General features: G+C 46.9%; 1 protein-coding gene across 1 annotated transcript in view; it reads right to left on the bottom strand.

The window, feature by feature from the left end:
* ASAP3 (ArfGAP with SH3 domain, ankyrin repeat and PH domain 3) overlaps positions 1 to 24,023 on the bottom strand; it is a 66,782-nt gene that overhangs the window by 33,478 nt on the left and 9,281 nt on the right. Inside the window, exons 2-5 of the mRNA XM_069078819.1 lie at positions 7,590 to 7,662; positions 7,259 to 7,404; positions 5,431 to 5,505; positions 1,021 to 1,070 (exon numbers count right to left, since the gene is read on the bottom strand). Of these exons, the coding sequence (XP_068934920.1) occupies positions 1,021 to 1,070; positions 5,431 to 5,505; positions 7,259 to 7,404; positions 7,590 to 7,662 (344 nt within the window). The remainder of the gene's footprint in view (positions 1 to 1,020; positions 1,071 to 5,430; positions 5,506 to 7,258; positions 7,405 to 7,589; positions 7,663 to 24,023) is intronic.

The following is a 24,023-nucleotide window of genomic DNA, read 5'->3' as shown; positions in this document are numbered from 1 at the left end:
CCCTCCCAGTTCTGACATCCTGTGTTCTAAGGCCCCTCCCAGCTCTGACATCCTGTGTTCTATAGGACCTCCCAGCTCTGATATCACTGTAGTCATCATCATCACCATCATCACTACCATTATATAGCACCTACTGTGTGCTGGTAACTGTGCTAGGCGCTTTACAAACATTTTCTCATTTGATCATGAGTTAGTCAGGGACCTTAGAGGTCATCCAGCCCAACCTCCTCATTTTACAGATGAGGAGATGTCTTACCTAAAAATCACACAGGTAGAAGTGACAAAAGGAGGGTTTGAACCCAGGACCTCTGACCCCAAAGCCTGTGCTCACACCACAGGACACATTGCCAACAGGCCCCAAATTTCCTCATCTATAAAATGAGAGGGCTGCCTCTGGATGGCTCCTAGCTCCTGTGATCTCTGTACACCCAGGACTTAGGATGGACAAGATGATGGCTCCTGGCTCCAGGATAGTCCTGGGATGTGCACATGAGGGGAGTCCAGGCTCTGCACCAAATACAGGAAAGACGCAGGCAGCCATGCTGACATTTCTGCCCCCTGTTTATTGGCTGAGCCTGCAGTCGGCATTCGATGTCCCAGCTGGGCTGAGCACTGTGGTGGATGCCCTCCTCGGAGAAGGAAAGCACGTGTGGCCCTGCCCGCTGACTCAGTTCTCACAATCAGGAAGTTTGCTGTTTGCTTTTTATTTTTAAACATCTTTTCCCTAAGTTCCTCCTGCTACAATAGGAGTCCTGTCCAGATCCAGGAGCCCCATCAGAGTAGCGAGGGAGAGGGAGAGGCTGTGTGACACGGGAGGAGGGTCCTCGGGCTCAGGCCTCACCGAGCTCTCTGAGCTTCAGTCTCCCCATCTGTAAGAGGGATGACTGCCAACCCAGGAACGGCGTGAGTGTGAGGGACGGACCCGTAGACCTTAAAGGAGGGTTACCATTATGATTAGGATTGCTCTGATGAAGAAGGGGCAGATTCTTGGGGCCGTCCATCTTCCTGGAGAACACTTACATTTTGGCCTCATAGTCTTTCCACGCCTTCTCCACCTGCTTCCTGGAATCCTGTGGTTCAAGGAAAAGAGGGTCAGAAAGGGGCTCTGTCAAGGACCCAGCACAACTCATGCCTCTCTGTGGCTTTATGGGATTGTCCCATGCCATGCTTCCTGGGGCCTGACTGTAATCTGACCCCCCATTCCCCCATACTCTTGGAGACTGACTTTTTTTTTTTTTCCTTTTTGGAGGGGGAAGGGCAGGGCAATTGGGGTTAAGTGACTTGCCCAAGGTCACAAGGCTAGTAAGTGTTAAGTGTCTGAGGCTGGATTTGAACTCCTATCATCCTGATTCCAGGGCTGGTGCTCTATTCACTGAACCACCTAGCCACCCCTGGAGACTGACTTCATCCCTCCACCCTGACCAAGGTCCCTTCCCCAAATCCTAAATCCTTCCCTCAAATAAACCCCATCCCTCCACCCTACCCTGCTAGAAATGCTCTCACTCCACATCTCCACCTCCCTCAGCTTCCTTCAAGTCCCAACCTTCTACAGAAAGCCTTAACGTTACTGCCTTGCCTTTGCAAACTGATTATCTCCAATTTGTCCTGTATGTAGCTCTTTCGTATATAGCTGCTTGCCTGCTGTCTCCTCCATTAGACTGTGAGGTCCTCAAGGGCAGTCCTGTCTTTTGTGTTTCTTTGTATCCCCAGGGTTAGCACAGTGCCTGGCACATTGCAGGAGCTTAATCAATGTTTATTGACTGACTGACGACTGATCGTGCCATCCTCCCCAATCTTGACCCAGTGGCCCCTCAAATCTGCTCTTCCCCTCCACCCAGATCTCTGCACTCATTCTCCTAGTCCTGACACTAATGCCCATAAAGGCCGTCCCTCCAACTGACTCCATTCTAAACTAATCCTTCCCATCAACTTGGTCTTACTCTTGGTAGACCCAGACCTCTGCAACCCTTCCTCCCACCTTGCCTATTATAGTCTACGCTTTGCGATAGTCCTGTATAAGAAAACAGAATCACAGGATCACTGGGGATAAGAGCTAGAAGGAAACTTAGAACATAGAATGTCAGAGCTGGGAAAGGCCTTTGAACCCAGAATGTCAGAGTTAGGAGGTGATTTAGAATACGGAATAGCAGAGCTAAGAGGGCCCCTAGAACATAAAATGTCAGGAGCTGTGAATGACCTTCCCACACAATGTCCGAGCTGGAAGAGATCTCAGAATGGTTCCTGATCTGGGGACTATAAACTTAAAAAAATTTCATAACTGTATTCCAAAACAACCAATTTCCTTCGCAATCCTATGTATTCTGTTTTACACATTTGAAAATACACATCAGAAAAGGGTCTGTAGTCTTCACCAGACTGCTGGCAAAGGTGGGGGGCTAGAGGGGAAGGTGCCTGTGACCAGCAATGTAGTAGCACCAGCTGAAGCCAGCTTACAAGAGCAGACTGTTAAACTTTCAGAGTGAGATTTAAATCTTGGAAATGGGCAGAGCTTGATGAAAGAGGGTGGCAGAGCCTGGGAGCTGCCCCAATCCCCACTCCCCACCACCATACACAAACACAATGGGTTCCTGATTACTGAGCAGGTGAGGGCCCTGTCCCTCTGGATACCCCAGCTGTACCCTCAGGCAGTAGCTTCCCCTCCAACTCTGGGGAGGATGGACTGAGTAGCACCCTGGGGGCCAGCAAGCAGCAGTGGCTTGAGATTCAGGAGACATACGTGCTAGGTCTTGTGACTTGGAATGAATTGTTTTCCTTCCCTGGGCCTCAGTTTCCTCCTCTGTACAAGGAAAATAATCATCATAGGATTGTAGGTTTTAGAACTACAAATGGACTGAGTGATTGGTTAATCCAAACCCCTCCTTTTACAAATGAGGAAAACAAGGCCCAGAAAGGGCAAATGTTTGGACCTCACCTGGGACCAGAGTCCTTGCCCTGCTTGACTTCATGGGCCTATGGAAAGGGAAGGGATATGTAAAGTATGAAGTACCACTCAAGGGTCAGCTTCTCTGAGAGGTTTTTAGAGCCTGTTACATGAGCACCTCCTGCAATGGACCAGTGCCCAGGTAAGCAGCAATACAGCTGAGTCTGGGATGAGACCTGGGTGGATGGGGACAGGGAGGTGAGGCTTGCTTACATACTGTTGGAGCAAGAAGGACGTTAGAGATTATCTAAGTATCACCTCATCAGTTTACAGAGTTCAGAAGCTGACCCCCAGAGAGGTCAGGTGCCTTGCTCAAACTTATCCAGCCTTACCAGAACCTGAGCCTGAGGTTTTCTGATTCCAAACCAGATGGGTCCACTTTTCATGATTCCACCACTTTCATCATCCAAAGGCCTTTTCGTCTAGCTCTGATCCAAAGGGCTTTCTTAATTGGCATCTCAATGGAGAAACTGAGATACTAAGTGCCCTGGTTGGGGTGGAGGTGACCAGGTCTCAAGTGGCCTGGAGTCTCTACCCTGCCCTAAGAGAGCACCTGGGCTGGAATCCCAAGTCACTTAACCTCCCAAAGACTCTGTTTCCTCTTCTGTAAAATGACTCGGCTGGATCTTGAGGTCAAAGATTTAAAAATGGAAGAGAACACATGAGGTTATCTAGTTCAATTCTCTCAAAGCAAAACAGAAGTAAGTAATAAAGGGAAGATTCAAACCTAGAACATCTAACTTTCAATTCTCTTACTGCATGATTAGAAAGGCCTTGGACTCTCTCTTAGGCTGTAAATGACTCCCAGACCTAAGTGCACTGAGGCTACTTCAGCCTCTGATGAGGGTATGAGATCCTTCCCAGGTCTTCCACTCCTTGCACTTTGAAGGCAGGGCCCAGCCTAGGAGCCCAAAGGTAAGGCCCTCCCCACCCCCAACTCTCCCTCATCCCCAACCCCACCCACTTCAAAGAAAGCTGCCTGTCTGGTTTGGGCTGTTCCCACTGGGAAAAGACAGCCCCAGAGCTGGGAGTAAGCCCTTGGGGAGCCCATTCCTAGGGCTGTCAGGAGAACCCTTTACCAGTAAGCTTTCTCCCTGGGGGTCCTCTGAGCACCATTCAGCCTCCGTCTGCCTCCCCCCTTCAGCCTAGTCACATCAGGGGGCACCTGGCTGATGGGGAGGATGGGGCTGGGAAAGCCCTTCCCAGTGTCTTGCCTTCAAGTTCCTCTCTCTGCCTCTCTACTGAACTGGAGTCCATGTTTCACACAGTCATGGAATGTGCAAGAAGACCTTAGAACACAGAACTCCAGCTTAGCTCTTCTGAGCCATACAACGATCCGAGACAATTCTGTAGGACTTATTTTGAAAGGTGCTGTCTGTCTCCAGAGAAGGAACTGGTAGAGGCTGAATGCAGATCAAAAATACTTCTTCTTTACTGTCTTTATTTGTGGTTTGGGTTTTTTTGTGCCTGTTTTCTCTCACAAAATGGCTTATGTGGAAATGTGTTTTGCATGAGTACACATGTAGAAACTAAGTCAAATTGCTTGCCTTCTCGATGGGGGGCAGGGAGAGAATTTGGAACTCAAAATTTGAAAAAAGAGAATGTTAAAATTATTTTTCATGTAATTGTGAAACTATTACATAATAAAAAAAGAAAACAGACAGCTCTTGCTGGCAAAAACAAAGAACACAGAACTTCAGAGCTGGGAAAGATTTTAGAATCCAGGACGTCAGAGCTGGAAGGACCCTTAGAACACAGGATGTCAGAGATGGAGGGGCCCTTAGAGACCATCTTGTCTAACCTTCCCATTTTACAGATTATAAAACTGAGGCCCAGAAATGAGAAGCAACTTACCCACAGTTGCACAGCTGATTAGAGACAGTCAGGGCTGGCCCCATGCCAGCATTCTTCCTATTACATCACCCCCCCCCCCCTTCTCTCTGTCTCCATATTCCTCCCTCTCCTTGCCATATCAGTCCTGTTACCCCTCTCTTGCTACTTTCTGCTTTCTTAGTGTGAGGGGAGCCCTCAGCTGCCCATTCCCTCCTGGTCTCTTCTTGTATCATTTTTTACCTCCATCAAAGAGCTCCCCTGAAAGTTACCTTCTCACTGGACTTAATGGAGTTGAGTGTCTTTCAAGGCCTAAACTTGCCTCAGACGGTTTTTTTTTTTTTTGCTTTTTTTGGAGGGGGGAAGATAGGGTAACTGGGGTTAAGTGACTTGCCCAAGGTCACAGACGGACTAGTAAGTGTTACATGTCTGAGGCCAGATTTGAACTCAGGTCTTCCTGACTCTAGGGCTGGTGCTCTATTCACTGCGCCACCTAGCCGCCCCACCTCAGATGGTTTTAACATTCCCCTTGAACTTTTCCTAGGAGGTAATTTGAGGCACCATGGTGACCTCTCTCTAGAAGCCCTTGCCCTGTACCTTGAGAAGAGCCAAACCAACTGCAAAGAGTCATGTATCTCTTTTCTGCCCCCAAAACTCACCTGTCGACCATCCCTCAGCTGCCCCTTCAGCAGGCTGTCCAGGGGAAAAGAGACAATGTTATTCAGGTTCTGCACCTGGAAGAAATGGAGAAGGAGGAAGCATATGATTACAGATGTAGAAGGGGATTACATTTAATAGAAGGGGAAACTGAGGCCCAGAGGGGTGAGGTCCTGTACCTAGTAAGTGTTGGAGCCAGGACTCAGAGGCCAGGGCCCCATCCCAAACCTAAAACATAAGTAGAGTGAGGTACTTGGGCAGGCCATTGGCCTCTGCTCCCAGTCTGCTGAGGGAGTATGGAGCCAGGAGCCCTGAGGGGAAGCCTTACACAACCTTGGCTCTCCCTGGCTCCTACCTCACCCATCCAGGCTTGCCTGGATCATTATCCTCCTCCTCCTCCTCCTCATCATCTTCATCATCAATAACAATCCACCCAGGGTTACCTCGTATGTACTTTTCATATTGCGAATGTCATTTTACTTGATAGAATATAAGCTTCTTGAGGGCTAGCACTGTTTCATTTTGTCTTTGTATTTCTAGCACTTGGAACAGTGTGTTGGCACATTAGGTGGCCAACAAAAGCCTGCTGAATGAATTGAACTATCTAGCCCAACCCCCCATTTTACAGACGGGAAAGCTGAGTCCCAGAGAGCAGACGTGACCTTTTCAGGGGCATAACGTGGCAGAGCTAAGCTTGAAGCTGGGTCTTTGGGCAAGAGGCTCCCTTTCCACTCCACCGTGGATGGTGTGGATGCCTCCGTCTCCAGACCCTGGGCCCCCTCTCTGCCTCCACATCTTAGCACACGTGGCTCCCCAGCCTGGATGCCCGCCTCCCCACTCATCTCAAAGTAGGACTCCTCTCCAAAGCCTCCCCAGGCCGCCCTCACTCTCAGGGCTCTCCCCATGTCCTCATCATTCAGACCACACCGCCTAGCACCGAGTCCTCATGTCATCCAGCGATGTCCCGTGGGCAGAAAAGGAAGGCCACAAACTAATCTTGCTGTTCACACTTCCCAGATTCATGGCTATGGTTGAAACATTTCCTGTCTCTCGGACTCAACTTCCTCAATTGTCATGAGACTTTCACTACATCCTCACAAGGTCACGGTATGAAAAGGACTTTGTAAACCTCTCGGGGTGTAATGTTTAGGGGACCTGGGTTCTAATCCAACTCTGCTACTTACTGCTTGAATGATCTCAGCCTCCTAGGGCCTGTTACCTACCTGTAAAAGGAAGGGCTTGCTCCAATAACAATAGTGGTGTTTATTTATTTGTGTAAGTACATACATACAAATACATGTGTACTACATAGACACCATTTACATGGTGCTTTGAGGTTTGCCAAACACTCTTGAATCTCACAACAACCCAGGTGATAGAACTATCCTCTTCATACAGGTGAGGAAACTGAGGCTGAGATAGGAAGTCCTGGGCTCAAATCTCTTCTGAGATACTTGCTAGCTACATGACCCTAGGTAAGTCCCTTAATCTTCATACGGGACTTGCTTAAGGTCACATAGCTAGTCTAAGCCTCAATTTCCTTCTCTGTAAAGGGGTTGGACTGTGTTCTCTAAGGAGCCTTCTACCTCTACATCTACAATCTTGTGACTTGTTCAGGGTCACAGTTAGGAAGCATGTGAGGAAGGATTTGAATTCAGGTCTTCTTAAGGCCAGGCCCAGCCCCCTATGCACTGTGCCACCTGGGTGACACGGACCTTAAAGGTCTGCCTTCTTTGAGCATCAATGCTCCCCTCTAGCTCAGCTAGACCTCTCAGTCTGAGAAGAGGAAAAGAGTGGAGCGGCAGGCCGGTCCATCTTCTCCATCCTTACCAGGTTTTTGAAGAGGGCAGCCACCTCCCGGGTGAACACAGCCAGGTTCAGGAAGCCTGTGGATAGCTCATGGTTGTTCTGTGAGAGATGGCTGTTACCAAAGGTCTCCAGGGCCTCACTGTACTGTTCCTCATTCTCCACGTGGGCTGAGGAGGCAAGTCCAAGGTTTAGCTGTCAACAGGGTCATGTCTTAGGAAGGGAGTATTGTTCTACTGGGTTAGCTGGGGGCTGGAAGGAACGAGGGCTTCTAGATGCTACCACCACCACCACCACCATCACCACTGCCACCGCTGCCGCCCACCATGGCCACTGAAACTGCCCCTTCACTCACCAAGGCCAGAGCTATGAATAGTCCGGACCGATTTCTTTATTCGTTGCAGGATGGCCTGGTCCCCTTCAAGGGTCTAGGAAGCAAAGATAGAGGGCTCTACAAGAGATCAATAGGGCAGGGGGCCTTTCTGTCAAAGCTAGCGCCCAGGTCCCCCGACAGGGACACAAAGACACCACAGACTTCCTCTACTTAGGGGACCAAAGCCCTTTTCACCCTCCTCATAGAATCGCAAGATTTCAGAGCTGGAGGAAAACTCTGGAAGCATTTGATCCTAACTGTTAACTTAAAAGAAATCCTCTTCACAATGTAGCAACAAGTGGTCATAGAATTTCTACTTGAAGGCTGCTGGTAATGGGGGCTCACTCTGTTTCCAGGCAGCTCATTACATTCCTCCTGAGCCTATAGAGGTGACAAACCCTTTCCATCCAGTACAGAACAATACAAAAAGCACATATTAAGTGCCTACTGTATGAAGAGCCCTGCACTTGTCACTGGGAAAAAGGCAGTTTGGATGAGAAAAAATAAAATCACTGTTTTCTAGCAGCTTACAGTCAAGTATATAGATACCCGCACAGAACACTAAATCAGGCAATATTTTTTTTTCTTTATTTAGCATTTTCCCCCCAGTTACATGGAAAAACAATTTTTTAACATTCCTTTTTAAAACTTTGGGTTCCAAATTCTCTCCCTCCCCCCCATTGAGGATGCAAACAATTTAATATAGGTTATACATGTATAGTCATGCAAAACATATCCATAATAGTTATGTTGTGAATAGATCAGGAAATATCAAATTATAATATCTCCACACAGGAGACCACAGACCCTCCACTGACTGAGGGCTATGCTGCAGCCAGCTTAAGAGTTTGTTAAATTGACTGTTAACTGTTCAATGTGAATATTTTCATCCCGGAACTGGAAATGCTATAATCAGAGCTTACTTAATATTATTTTGTTGATTTTCTATACTTAGTAAGTAATGGAGAAAATGTTAATAATGCAGATTAAATTTAAAAGTGTGTTATGGCATATTCTTTATTCCAGAAACCCAGTTAATAAACATTTATCAGAGCACCTGGGCTCCCACTTCACCTGAGGCCACAGAGGACAGATCTTTCCTCTTCCTGATCTGGGATGGGTGTGATTACGGCTTTCTTGACTCTGGGCAGGTTACTTGACTTTCCCCTCAATTTCCTCATCACTGAAATGAAGGGGATAGTCTAGCTGGTCTCAGGAAGTTCTAGGTATACAATCTTATGATTCCATGTAAAATTTGGATATTTGTCCACATGGAGCAAAATGACAAAAACCATAGGCATCCCTAAAAGTCAGGGTCAGGGTCAAGTATAGGAGAGCAGGTGCATCTAGATATTCATGTCCATGGTTTGATCACAGTGGGGAGATCCCTCCTTTCTAGCCATCTGTGCCTGCCTAAGGTGGGAATCAGGAGTATAGAGATTGATAGACGCAAGGCCCAACATACTTAGAATGGACATCAGACAAGGAGACGGTGACTTTGAGGAAGATCAGAAAAGGGATCTCTGTAAGGCAGATGAATGAGAAGCTACCTGTTATAGATGGGAACTCTACCCAGATAGCATCAGTCCTACCATGGGGTTTGGAGACATGATTAAAGCTCTTTCCTGGTTGTGCTTCAGAAGAAACCCCAGTCTCAGGTGGCTAGGTGGCGCAGTGAGTAAAGCGCCGGCCCCAGAGTCAGGAGGACACGAGTTTGGTTCCAGCCTCAGACCCTTAACACCCATATAAAAAAACTAGCCATGTAACCTTGGGCAAGTTACTTAACCCCAATTGCCCTCCAAAAGGAAAAAAAAAAACAAAAAGAAAAGAAAAAAAAAGAAACCCCAGTCTCAGATATATCACAAAATGTCAGAGCCTCTCAGAAAATAAAGGTTCAATTGTACAAAGTAACAGCAATATTTTAAGGATAACCAACTGAGAAAGACTTGGCTGCTCTGTTCACGACAATGATCCAAGACAATTCCAAAGGACCTGTGATGAAAGATGCTCTCCACCTCCCACTTTGAGTGCAGATTGAAGAATAATTTTTTAATTTTCTTGTTTTTTTTGTTTTCTTTTTCCAACATAGTTAATGTGGAAATGTTCTGCATGACTTTGCATGTATAATTGATATCTATTGCTTGTTTTCTCAAGGCGTCCGGGAATGTAGAAGTCAAAATATTAAAAAATAGATGTTAAAAATTTCTTTAGACGTAATTGGGAAATAACAAAATAAATAAAAATATATTTAAAAAAAGAGAATGAAGGTTCACAGGATTAAAGATCTAGAGCTGGAAGAAACCTAAGTCCAACCCCCTCATTGGATAGAAGAGGAAACTGAGGCCCAGGAAGATTAAATAACATAGAGCTAGTACATATCTGAGGCAGGATTTGAACCCGGGTCCTCTGACTCCAGAAGCAGTGCTTTTCCATATCTCTGGTTTCCTTCCAGACTCAGCTCAAGCACCACCTCGCACATGAAGTGTTTATAGATCCCCAGGTCTACTAATGCCTGCCCTCGCCCAAACACTTTGGATGTATGTTTTGCATAGTTTGTATTTCCTCCTGTCTGTGTTATCCTACAGCTAGCTCCTTGAGGACAAGACTATTGCTTTTTGTATTTATATCTTTTTTGCATTTGTATGTAGCAGCGCCTGCTAGATTGTAGTTGCTTAATAAATGTCTGTTTATTGATTGATTAATACCACACTTCCCACTCCAATGTAAAAGCTGGGAACATTTTTAGAAAAGAGAGAGCAGAGTTGGGAAGATCCTTAGAACAGAAACTGTAAGAACTAGGAGGGGTCTTAGAACACAGAATATCAGGACTGAGAAGGCCCTTAGAACTCAGAATATCAGAGTTGGGAGGGGCTTTAGAACCCAGGATATTAGAGATAGGAGGGCTTTAGAACACAGGATGTAAGAGCTTGGAGGGCCTTTAGAACAGAGAATGTCAGGGCTGGAAGGGCCCTTAGAACACAGAATGTCAGGGCTGGGAGGGACCTTAGAACATAGGATGTCAGAGCTGGAAGGGGTCTTAGAACACAGAATGTGGGGTGGCTAGGAGGTGCAGTGAATAGACCACTGGCCGTGGAATCAGTAGGACCTGAGTTCAAATTTGGCCTCAGATACTTAACACATACACACACTAAAACTAGCTGTGACCTTAGGCAAGTCACTTAACCCCAACTGCCCTGCCCTCCCCCCTCTAAAAAGCCAAAAAACAAAAATAAAGAGAGAGAGTTAGAAAAACTTAAAACCTGGGAAAGTACCCCAAAACACACCCAGATAGAAACTAAGGTTGGACAGGGAAGGGGATTATCCCAAGGCCCAGAATGAAGTAGCCACAGAGCCCTGCCAGTCTTTGACTTCCCATGCAGAGCTCTGGTGACTCCTTGGAAGGTTGCCAGGAAAGGGAGGGCTGGCCCTCAATGACAAGTACATGCCCCAAGGAGACTTCTCTGTCCAGAATCTAGAAATAGGCCCATGGAAGAAGAACGTGTGAGTCGGTACGTCCCCATTCCCCCTCTGTCCTTACTCCCCATGGGAACAATGACCACATGCCCCCCCTCAGTGGCTGGTCTCAGAGGGGCGGGGATTTATCTAAACAGTGCCTTTTGGGCAACCTCCCTCCATTAGGTTTTGGCTGCATTCCTGCCCCGGGCACTGCCTCTCCTGGGGCTCCCCCTACCCCTTCCTCACCTCTGAGCCCTGCAGGAGACTCTACAGTCATGGCCAGCCATCAGAGAAGCGACAATCAGAGCTGGGGAGAATGACTTGGTCTAGTAGAAAGAACACAGAATTGGAAGTTGGGGAACCTGGGCTAGAGTCTCTAGAGACTCTGGGCTGAACACCCACGGGACCTTAGACAAACCACTTAAACCACCATACAACCCAATGAACATTATTATTAAGAGCAAGGGCTCTGTGCTAAGCACTGGGGATACAAAAAAAAAAAAAGAGGCAAATGACTATGGGCCTTGGTTTCCCCATCTGTAAAATAAGGGAAGTTGAAAGAGATTATACATTCTCTTTCATCTTATGACTTTATGATTATGAATGAATGAATGAATGCCAAGACTTGAGAAGGCCCTGAATGCTGGAAATGAGGGCAGCTTCTGTTATCAAAATACTCATGCCCTCAGTGCCCTGCCCTTAGATATCCCCAATGGAAAAGCTACTGACAAACTACTTAAATGGCATAGTACAGTGAATTTGGAGTCAGAGGCCCTAGGTTCAAATCCTGACTGTGCCATTTACTACCTGTGTAACCTTGTGAGAATCACTTAATCTTGCTGGGCCTTGGTTTCTCCATCTGTAAAATGGGTTTGCATTAGATGACCTTGAAGATCCTTCTAGCTCCAGATCCATGATCCTTGCATTTTTTTTAAAGAGGAGGCCTGAAGAGCCAAGGCCTTAACTCAATCATAAGAGTAGATAGCTTACATTTGATAGCAAGCTTTATGGTTCATAATGTACTTGTCCTCACAACAACCCTATAAGGTAGGTAGAGTGAGTACTATTATTCCCATTTGCAGTTAGAAAAACTGAGGTTCAGCGGGGTATACTAGCTTTCCTGGGGCTAGTAGTGGCACCCCTGGAACTCAAACCTAGGTTTTCTGATTCTAAAGCTAGATTTCTTTCCACTGTCTCATTCTGCACATCCAAGGAATGAATGTGTAATGGTAGAATTTCAGGCAACACCACAGGCTAGCAGGATAGTCTTGGTTAATAGTAACAACTGTCATTTTACTTAGTACATTAGACTACAAAGCACTTATGGGAGCCTCACGAAAGGCTCATGAGGGAGGTGCCACAGGCATTCTCCATTCTGCAGATGAGGAAACTGAGGCTCAGAAAAACCATTTGAAATCAGGTCTTTTAGATTCCAAGCCCAGAAAGCAATGGGAAGTTTATGAGTACAGCTCAGACCATGCATCCAACTGCTGAGGCCCAAGGCCAGGCAGGCCTGGTGGGAAAAGGGCAGGGTTCCCAGGGTACTCAGTAAATGTCAGCTGCAGCTACAGGGACCATTTCTTTTCTTTTTTTGGAGGGCAGTTGGGGTTAAGTGACTTGCCCAAAGTCACACAGCTAGTTTTTATGTTAAGTGTCTGAGGCCGCATTTGAACTCAGGTCCTCCTGACTCCAGGCCTGGTGGTCTATTCACTGCACCACCTAGCTGCCCCCTACAGGGACCATTTCTGCATGGCTGCCTTGGGGATGGGACAGCTGATCTTATGAACACTCAGAACACTGCTTCCCTTCCCCCATGTTGCCTTCTATGGGAATCCTTGCACAGTGACCCTGGCGTCCTGCTTCAAAAGGGGGTAGGGAGGGGCCATCTTTGGGAGAAGATTTTATTTGTGTTACTCAAACTTTGAAGAGAGAGGTGACTAATGTCTCTAGTGCTAAATTAAGTGTTTGGTGAACTGAACTGAATCGAATGTCATTGCCAAAGAGTTCTTAGAACATCATCATCATCATCATCATTGAATCACTGAATGTCAGGACTGAGAGGGGCCTTAGAACAGAGAATGTCAGAGGTGGGAGGGCCCTTAGAACACAGAATGTCAGAGCTGGGAGGGCCCTTAGAACCCAGAATGTCAGAGATGGGAGGGCTCTTAGAAGACAGAATGTCAGAGCTGGGAGGGCCCTTAGAACACAGAATTTCGGAATCAGAAGGGACATAATATATTAAAGCTAGAAGAAATATTAAACCTTAGAATGTTGAAAAACCTCAGAATACTACAGGGAAAGAGCCCTGCACAGATGTAGAGTCAGTATCATAGAAGGTGCTCTAAAACAGACTGTACCTACACAAGAATCCTCTCTTCTACTGTACTAAGTCAGGAGTCCCAGGTTCAAATTCCTGTTGTGACCCCTTACTCTGTGACCTTGGACCCTTCACTTCGGGCCTAGGTTTCCTTATCTGCCAAGTGAAGGTCAATATTTTCATGAGTTACCCTACGGGGCTGTTGTGGAGAAAGCACTTTACAAACCCTCACATGCCATCTAGGTTTGACCTGGAGAAATGTTAGTGGGAAGGACCCTTAGCAGCATACTCCTTTACAGAGAAGAAAATGGATCCTAGAAGACAAGAGTGTCTAGTCAGGGGCAGGACAAGTTAGCTTTTTGGCTCCTGGACCTTTCCCTACCAGGCGCTTCCAGACAATTAAATCATCTCTTTTTTAAAAAAAGGTCTATTTCAATATATTTTGTTTTCACATCGAATTCATTTATAAACATATCCCTCTCTCCTCCTCTGCCTAGTGAGACATTCCTTGTAACAATTTTTTTTAAAGAGAAAAAAGCAACTTAGGAAAACTGAAACATCAACTAATTTTGACAACAGATGCTGTGCTCCAAACCTGTAGCCCCCCACCTCTCCAAAGAAGGGAGGGAGGTATCTTTTCTCTTCTCTCTAGGAATGAGAAGCCTAGAGTATTGGGTCAGGGAGTAGCCCTTCCAGCCTCTGACATAGCCTGGCTGTGGGACTGTGGCCATGTGACTTAGCCTCCAACTTGCTAATATAATGGGCCCCTGGGGGTGAAGGGGATAGAGCCCTGGGACAGGAATAGTTCAGCTTTGGCCTCAGATCTTATTAGCTTATTAGCTGTATGAAGTCACTTAAACCATTTGCCTCAGTTTCCTCAACTGTCAAATGGGGATAATAATATCACTTATTCTCCCAGGGTTCTTCTGAGGATAAAAATGGTATATTTGTTAAGTGTCTGGAACACAGTAAGCATTCTATAAATGCTAACTACTATCATTACCATTATTATTATTGTTATAACAATGATGATGGCGATGGTGTGCCGACCTGAATTGGTAGAGAGGTTTTTCATCTGGGAGTTCTCTCTGCCAATGAAACCCCAGATTCAAACCCAATCCTTCCTCTGAGAGTGCAACGTGATCTGGAGAAGTTCTATTCATTTCTGGTATTTTTTTTCTCCTCGGCCCACCCACCCTCCCTGGCCAAGGGTAAGAGGGGAGCTCTGCAGGCTCCTTTGTGGGTGGCCAAGGCAGGAGAAGGTGGGGAGTGGGGAATGCACAACCTTCCACCCTAATGACTTGGCAGCCTTCGCCAAGCCAAGCCAAGCCAGGCCCCTCAGGAGAAAAGAGTGTGAAGGATAATGGCTCCAAAGAAATCCTTCTCAGCCCAACCTTCCCTTCCCAGGCTCCAAAACGCCCCTTCCACACACCAGGGAAGAGGACCCCTCTTGCCCAGACTCCTAGGGGAGTCAAGGGAGGAAAATGAAGGGAGGGGCTGAACTCGGGGGTTTCTGTCACCCAACCAAACAGTCTGCCCTGAGAAGCTACAGGAGACAGAAGGCAAAGGAGAGCTGTGGCATTACCAAGGAGCCAGGAGCTAAGAGCGGGGAAGAGATTAGAGTGAAAGGGATGGGGAGCTTCCCAGGGGCAGCCAGTGGAAGAGGAGGTGGCCTGGGGGCTGCCCAACTTAGGATGGGAGTCTGAAGGGACTCCTCTCTACTGAAGCAACTTATTAGATTCTAAATTAAATAGTAAGTGGTAGGGTTTTGTTTCTTTTTAATGTTTACTCAGGGGCTCTGAAGTAGCATTTTTATATCGTTTCTAAGGGTCAGAAAACCCACTTCCTCACCCAGGGCTCTCTAGCTCTGACTTGTGTTTTAAGACCCTTCCCAGCTCTGACATCCTGTGTTCTAAGGGCCTCCAACCCTGACATCCTGTGTTCTAAGGGCCCTCCCAGCCCTGACATCCTGTGTTCTAAGGTCTCTCCCAGCTCCAACATTCTCTGTTCTAAGGGCCATCCCAGTGTTGACACGCTATAGTCTAAGGCATCCTCTGGTTCCAGGTATCTACCTAGTCATATCAAGTCTCTAACTGTCCTCACAAAAATCTAACTTCTGCACAAAGACAAAAACAGTAGAAGTTTTTAGGATAGCCAAATAGTTTTCATTTGGATATGTTTCCCCTTCCACCTCTTGAGTGAGGCAGAGAAGGCAGGGCCCCCAAAGCTGGTTGGTTTTGAGGGAAACTCAGAGCCTTCCCGCAGGGCCCCCACTCCCCCATCCAAAGCCCGCCCACCCGGCTGGAGCTCAGAAAGCTGCATTCTCTTGGAGCCAGGACCCCACCCAGCATCCCAGCTGTAGTTTCCTGTGGCTCCCAGCTCTCTGTCCTGCCAGGAACTGGGGCAATCAGAGCAGGATGGCCTGAATTCTGGAGCCAGGCCCCTGACCCCCAATCCCTCTCACATTTCAAGCAAGAATCCAGAGATGGGAGACACGTGGCCAGCTTCCCCGCTCTGGCCTTCCCCAGGGAACCCAGGCTACCCCCTAGAAAATGTCACAGCAGAAGAAAGAAAGAGGCTCAGGAATTTCAAGGGAAATTTTCAAGAGATACCACAGTGACATTATCGCTACTGGCAGAAGGACAGTAGGGGACCAAAGCCTCTCCAGGCAGGGACTTTCCCAGGGCAGATAATTTTTTTTTGTTAAGATACAAATCGCAGCCTTTTACTGGGTGACCTTGGGCCTTGGTTTCCTTATTTGTAAAATGAAGGGAGTTATGTGGAGACACACAGGACACAGTGATGCACAGAGGAAAGAATGCTGGCCCTGGGGTCAGAGTGGACCTCCAACAGGTCATTTAACTTGCCCAGACCTCAGTTTGCTTATCTGTAAAGTGGAGGTATGTATGTGTCAGACTAGACCACCTCCAAAGCCTCTTCTGGTTCTAGAGCCAGGATCCTATGACAAGAAGTTTTTCAAGGTACCTTCCAGTCCACATTCTATAGTCATTTAGTATTTTTTTAAATCAATTTTTAGTGATCCCTTTTGGTTTTCCATCACCTAAATTTCCCCTTGAATTCCTTTTCCTCGCCTTTACTAAGAATAATGGCTAGCATTTATATGGCCCTTCCTATATGCCAGGCACTGTACTAAGGGCTTACATTTTATCTCATTTGGTCCTTACAACAACCCTGGGAGGGAGGTGCCACTATTATCCCCATTTTACAGATGAGGAAACTGAGGCAAACAGGGTTAAGTGACTTGTCTGGAGTCACACAGATAATAAGTGTCTGAGGCCAGATTTGAACTCAGGTCTTCCTGACTCCCTGACAGCCATCCTATATAATAAAGAAGGCCTTTTCATCTTAATGAAAAAAGAAAAAAAAAACCTCTTCATCAGTGACGCAGATTCAAAATACCCCACTGTGCCTCAGCTTCTGTACCTGAAAAATGGGGAATTTGAACAAGACGAGCCCTTCCAACTCTAAATCCCATGATGTTATGATAAATTCAAATTCAATTAACATCTATGAAGTCCCTACTGTATGTGAAAGACCCTGGGCTTAGGGCCACACGTGCCCTGCCCTCGGGGACAGGGGATACATCTGTATCTACAAGAGGAACAGAGCACACTTCTAAGGTCTTGGAAGCAGTTTGCTGACAACAAACCCCGTGGGGTAAGCAAGGTGACTGCTACTGTCCCCATTTTACGGATGATAAAACTGAGGGCTGAAAGAGGTTCAGTTTGGCTCATACAACTGGAGGTAAAGCAGAATTGGTCCTTGCGCTCAAATTCTCTAATGACAAATCGAATGCCACACTGAGGCAGGGTAAGAGATACGTGCTCTGGAAACATCCAAAGACAAAGCTCTGAGAAACCAGAGACGAGAAGGAGGGCTCACTTGGGTTAGTCTAGCATTCCTCTGGACCCTAGGGAAGGCCCCGCCCGGGCTAAGCCCCTCCAGCCATGTGCTGATGAAGGCCAGAGCTTGGTCTGTGGGCCGGCCTGTGGTGCCTCCTCCCCCAGCCCTGGTTCTGGGCGCTGGCTCAGCTTTGGAGGAGGAGGAGGAGAGAGAGCATAGAGCAGGGGAGCAGGGGGGCCCCAGTCTCTCTCTCCCTCTCCCTGAGGGCAGCTCAGTCTCAAGCACAGGCTGGCGGAGGTGGCTCACTTCCAAGGCCCACTCCCACCCCCACCTACTGCCCCCCTCAGACCTCACAAAGCAGGGCCTGAGGGCCAGGATGGGGGCCAGGGCTGGACCAGAGACTGTATTGGTATAGGGAACTCCCAGGTGAGGAAACGCCCTTTACCGAAGCAAGCTGGCATCCTCTCTGCAGCTCCCAGTGCTGGTGTTGCCCAGAGCCAGGAGAGGATAGATGCTTGCCCAGGCTTACAGAACATTTGTAGTATAATGATGCATTTATCCTTGATTAATAATGTACACTACAGTTTTGCTTTATCTTCCTATAAGATTGCAATCTCCAGAAAAACAGGAATTGTGTCTTGGCCGACTTTGTACCACCCCCTGCACAGGCCTCCCTCCACGCAGGGCCCATGCTTCGTGTTCGCTGAATTAATGAACAGATGGCGGCTGAAAGAACGTGTGAGCCGTGTGCTACATGGCTCCAGCGGCCAGCCGGCAGGACCAGAGCGCTGGGCACACCCGCCAGCCCATTCACTTGGGGGTTCTCAGCGTTGACTGAAGGTTTACTAAGTGCTCACTTTGTGCACGGCCCTGGGGGTACGAGGACACACGTGTGCATACACATGTTGGCATGTGTATGCCCCACCATGGGGTTGTGTGTGCCCATATACACACAGCCATGTATACGTGTGTATATGTGTGGCCTTGTATGTACATAAATGTGCATATGCCCGATACACACAATGGGTGCGTCCCTGTCCCCAAGGTTCAGCACAGCACGCAAATACATGTACTTACATATAGACACATCATATATTTGTGTAAACACAGACACCGATATGTGTGTGTATATGTATGGAAATGCTTACACCCCCCAGTATCTGGGGAAGCTACATGGCTAGGCCCTGAGTCACAAAAGTCAGAGTTCAAATCTAGCCTCAGTACTCACTAGCTGGGTGACTCTGGGCAAATCACTTAACCCCTGTTTGCCTCAGTTTCTCATCTGTAAAATGGGGACACACCTGAGAAGGAAAGGGCATCTTTGAGAAGAAAACCCCATGGACAATACCCAATGACTCATGGAACTGAGCAGCCACAACCACAACCCCCTATACCTAATATGGCAATACACTCAAGCACACACAAACACACAGTGCACATACATGTGCCTGGCATGGCATGTCTAGCCACGTGTATGTATGTATGCACATGCACACACAATACATGTAAGTATGCTCATGTCCACGTCCTTGTGTCCCCAGTGCCTAGTAGTATGTGTATGTGTGTACATGCACACACAAAACATGTGCATATAACACATAGACCCTGCTTGTAATAAAACTTATAACCTAATGAGGTCGAGATATATACACAAATAACTCCATTACAAGGTAGAATGTGACAGAGGACAGGGAAATCCAGGAAAAGGACTTAGGGGGTATCAGAGAAGGGAGAAGGTGCTGTCTCCTGGAGGCAATCAGGACAGGCTTCCTGGAGGCAGTGGCTCAGGGGTTGGCCCTTTAAGGAAGAGAAGAACTTCAGGTGTCTCAGGCTGGGGAGGTGGGCAGGAATCTATGCCATGCATGAGCAAAGGCAGGAGAATGGGGGACAATGACCAGTATCTTAGGTGGACTAAAACAGAGGAAACATGAGGGGGACTCACTGTTATGGGATAAGACAGGACATGTCAGATAGAGGCAGACGGTGAAAGGCTTCCTGAGAGTAGGCTGTGAGAAGTCCTGAGGAGTGCTCTGTGTGTGTGTGTGTGTGTGTGTGTGTGTGTGTGTGTGAGAGAAAGACAGAGAGAGACAGAGACAGAGAGACAGAAGAAGGAGAGGGAGAGAGAGAGAGAAACAGAGAGAGAGAAGACAGAGAGAGACAGAGAGAAGAAGAGCGAGAGAGTCAGAGAGAGGAGAGAGGGGAGACAGAGGGAGAGAGAAGGAGGGAGAGAGAGGTGTGTGAGAGAGAGGGAGAGAGAGAGGGAAGGAGAGAAGGAGAGTGAGAAAAGAGAGAAAGGGAGAGGGAGAGGGAGAGAGGGAGGGAAGGAGAGAGAGACAGAGAGAGAGGGATGGAGGGAGGGAGAGAGAGGGAAGGAGAGAGGGACAGAGGGAGAGAGAGGGAAGGAGAAAGAGGGAAGGAGACGGAGAGAGAGAGAGAGAGAGAGAGAGAGAGAGAGAGAGAGAGAGAGAGAAGAGTGTTTTTCCTATTCAGGCACTCAGCCAGGACAGGAGGAGGAGAAAGAAGAGACAGACAGACAGAGGCAAAGATCCCCTAGGCCAGATGTTGTCCCCACCCTCAGAACAAGAACATGGCACCCAGGGGCAGGAGAGACTCTGACAGGGTAGGGTGGTGGACAGTGTTGGATGTAAGTCAGGAATGCTAGAGTTCAGATCTTCCTCCAGTCCTCACTAGCTGCATCACCCTGGGTGAGACGCTTCACCTTTGTGAGTCTCAGTTTCCTCTTCTGTAAAATGGGGATAATAATAGCACCCACCTCCTGCTGTAGGACCACAAGAAATGACAGACATGCAGCTATATACCTGCTAGCTATTATTACTATCTTTAGGCCTGGCTCTGCTGCTAACTGGTAATGTGGACTAGAGCAAATTACTCCTGGGTCTCAATCTCTTCTGTAAAAATAGAAGACTGGAAGAAAGCCCCTTTCAAGCCATTACAGTTTATGAGTCCATTACCTGGCAAACAGTCACTCTCCATTTACCACTATGTACTGGGGGCAGCTAGGGGGCGCCATAGTGCACAGAGTGCTGGGCCTGGAATTGGGAAGGCATCTTCCTGAGTTCAAATTTGACCTCAGACAATGACTAGCTGTGTGACCCTGGGCAAGTCACTTAACCCTGTTTGCCTTTCCTCATCTGTAAAATGAGCTGGAGAAGGAAATGGTAGACCACTCCAAGTATCTCTGCCAAGAAGCCCTAAATGGGGTCATAAAGAGTAGGATACAGCTGAACAAAAGGGCTTGTTATACCAGTCCTGGCTGAACAATCTACTTTCTCTATTGTTATTTAATTGTTTTTCACTTTCTGTTGGGGGTTCCCAAAGTCTTCATGCAGTCTTTAACCACTTCTCCAGTTTAAAAGAGTGCACTAAGACTTTTGGGACACCCTTTATTTATTCTGGACCTATTTTTTATGTACCTGTCTGTGCAATATGATTTCACCTTTCTAACTGCCTCCACCATACAACCTCCAGAAGAGGAGCTCCTTGAGGCCAGGAACTGTTTAGTCTTATGAGTTTATGAGCACCGAGTATGGTGGCTGGCACTTTTAGTCAGTCAACATGCATTTACTAAATGTGTTGTATTAATATTCCAGGCTCAGAGAGACCCTCGATAAATGGTTGTTGGGTTGAACTAAGTCGAGACGCTGTCTCCCCTCAAGTTCATCAACAGTGAGGATGTAGAACTTCAAAAAACCCAGTTCTGTGTCGAAGCTTTGGTAAGTGAGAGTTCTGTGAGCTTGAGCAAGCCCAAATTCTCCTCTGAGTGGCTGTTTCCCCATCTGTACAATGGAGATGATATTTGTACTTCTTTCACAGGGCTCACGATAAGGAAAGTACCTGGTAAAATCTAACATTCTTTAGAAATGGGGGAAAGTATTATTAGTAATAGTGATGAACTTTCTCTTTCCTCAATCATTGAACCATGAAGTCTAGAACTGGAAGGGTGGACCCTAGAAATCTTATTCTTCTGACACTTGCCCTCACTTTACCAATGAGCAAACTACGGTGAGCCAGTATGCTCCTAAAATCCTACCTGTTCCACCAGTGACCAAAGAGAAAGCTTCCTCCTCCACCACCATATTCATAGAAGCAGTAGCAAAAACTGGAAAGAAAAGGGGTGCCCACCCATTAGGGAAGGAGCAAAACAGTCTTGTGAAATGAGTGCCTGGAACAGAGTAGGTGCTTCATGAGTATTTACAGAATGGCTAATGAATGGAACGGAAAGTTGTGCCTTAACAAAGGAGAAATGGAAGAATTCAGAGAAACATGGGGGAAGACCCAAGCAACTGAGGAAAAAATGAAATAAGCAGGACCAAGAGTCTGAAATACACAAGGACTGCAGTAACGTCAGGAAACAAGCACGCGCGCCTCCCCCCCCCCCCCTTTCCTTCCCTAGCCATTGAGCAGGTATCCCTTCCTGACGGAGATGGGGCCGGTTGGTGAGTCATCAGAATGACCCGTGGTAAGCCCGGAGAAGCGATGAGGAGATTCACCTCTTTTCTTTCCTTTGAGAGTCCAGACTATGAATGTACTTAGGGCTGTTACAGGGGAAGAGGGAAGGGAGGATCAAGGATATTCATAAATGACTGTGATGTAAAAACAAACCTTATTTTTTTTCTTCTTCTTTTTTTAAAATAATAACTGAGGCCCAGAAAGGGGAAGTAATTTGAGCAAGTCCACACAGTAGCTGAGCCAGGATTGAAACTAAGGGGCTTGGATACTGAAGATAGCTTTCTGTCAACTAGAACTTCCTCTTTCCAGCCCTAATACCCTCTTCTAATGCATGTGAGCTGTGCTCTAAGGGCTCTCCCAGCTCTGACATTTCATGTTCTAAGGCTTCTTCCAGCTTTGACATTCTCTATTCTAAGGGCCCTCCCAGTTCTGGCATTCTGTGGTTTAAGGACCCTCCCAGCTCTGATGTTCCATGTTCTAAGGCCCCTCCCAGCTGGGACATGCCATGTTCCAAGCCCCTTCCTGCCCTGGTGGGGTATCTTGAGTTAAGAGGTCCTGGGTTCATTTCTTAATATCTAGGTAACTTTGGGTAAATCACTTACTTCCCCTTGTCTCATTTGTCTCAGCTATAAAATAAAGGGGCTGGGTTCAATGACTTCTGAGGTCCTTCCAGCTCTAGAACTATGATCCAGGGACCTTGGTTCAAATCCTGGCTCTTCCACATTCAACACCTGTGCAGCCTTAGCAAGCCATTTCACTTCCCTGGGCCTTGGCTTCCACAAAACGAGGAAATCATTTGAGCTGATCTCTCACGCCCCCAGTTCCAAACCTAGGACTCTACGTTGTCCCTTGTGTTCTAAGGTCCCTTAGATCATTATGGACTGTGTTCGAGCTCCTTCTAGTCCTAAATTCTATGACACATAAGGTAAATGTGGTCTCTCCCCATTACAAGTGAACTCCTTGAGAGGAGAGATGGGTTTTTTTGCCTTTCTTTTGAACCCCAGCCCTTAGCTCAGTGCCCGGTATATAGTAAGTGCTTAATAAATGCTTGTTGCCTTGCCTTGACCAATCTGTAGCTCTGGACACAGCAACCCATTTCAGAATAACCTGTACCTGTGACCCTCCTACCATGAATACTGGGGGCCAGGCCACAGCCTCACCTCCAAGTCAAGTTCACTGAGATGCTGAAGGTTGGAAGTGGCCCATGTACCAATGTGCCACAGACCCATTATCATAATGACTAATAAAAGCAATGCTTCTATAGCCCCTCATCTGATCCTCACAATCACCTCAGGAGTAAGGCAGCACAGCCATTACTAATGCCAACAACCTAGAGTAAAGCCTGAGTGTTGGATCTGGAGTAGGGAGGACCTGAATTCAAATCCCACTTTGGACAATTTTTAGCTGTGTGACCTCAGGTCTTCAGGCAAGTCACAACCTCTCTGAGCTCCCTCATCTGTAAAGTGGAGAAAATACTATTTATCTCACAGTGAGAGCCCAATAAGGTAACATATGCAAAGTGTTTTCCTCTCCCCTACCCCAGGCGGTCCTGCTGGGAAAACCCAGTTTTTTCTTAACCCGCTTTAAGCAACAAAATTGACAGACTATACACTATGCTATTTCTATGAAATGACTGCTACAGATATCATGGGAGGGAGCATGCTCCTCTTTCTCTAGCCAGCAAATTGAATGACTGTCTTTCCTTTTTTCCCTAGTCCAATTTAAGGTCATGTAAAATAATTGATAATGTGAATTAATAATTGTGATGTATTTCTACATATGTTTGCATGTATGTGGACTGTATGAGAGACAGCTTGATGTGGTGAAGAAAGTCCTGGACTTAACAAAGAGAATGGGGCTCAAATTCAGTCCCAGACCTTACTAATTATGTGGCCCTGGGCATGTCTCTTACGATTGTTGACTTGTTACTCTCATCTTAGCAATGAAGGCCAGGCAGACCAGAGTTCAGATTCATCTGCATATTTAGTAGCTGTGTGACCCTGGTTAAGTCACTTAACCCTGTTTGCCTCAGTATTCTCATCTGTAAAATGGGGAGAGCAACAGTAACTCGTTCCTAGGGTTGCTGTAAGGATCAAATGAGATAATATTAACAGTGTTTTGCAAACCTTAGAATCTTAACTATTAATATTAAATTGAATATCATTCTTATTAACTATTAGTTATTATTATTCTCATTTTATATATAGGAAAGTCAATGTATGAAGAATTTGGTCCAAGTCAAGTAGATCTTGTAGCACAGCTGGGACCAGAGCCTGGAATTTCTGATTGGTTCCCAGTCCAGGTCTTTT

Source organism: Petaurus breviceps, unplaced genomic scaffold, assembly GCF_028583685.1.
Source record: "Petaurus breviceps papuanus isolate PSGF00001 unplaced genomic scaffold, PetGlider_PUasm1.0 91041, whole genome shotgun sequence".
In the NCBI taxonomy this organism is placed as follows: Eukaryota; Metazoa; Chordata; class Mammalia; order Diprotodontia; family Petauridae; genus Petaurus; species Petaurus breviceps.
Note: the sequence above shows the minus strand (reverse complement) of the source record. Positions and strands in the feature narration are given on the sequence as shown.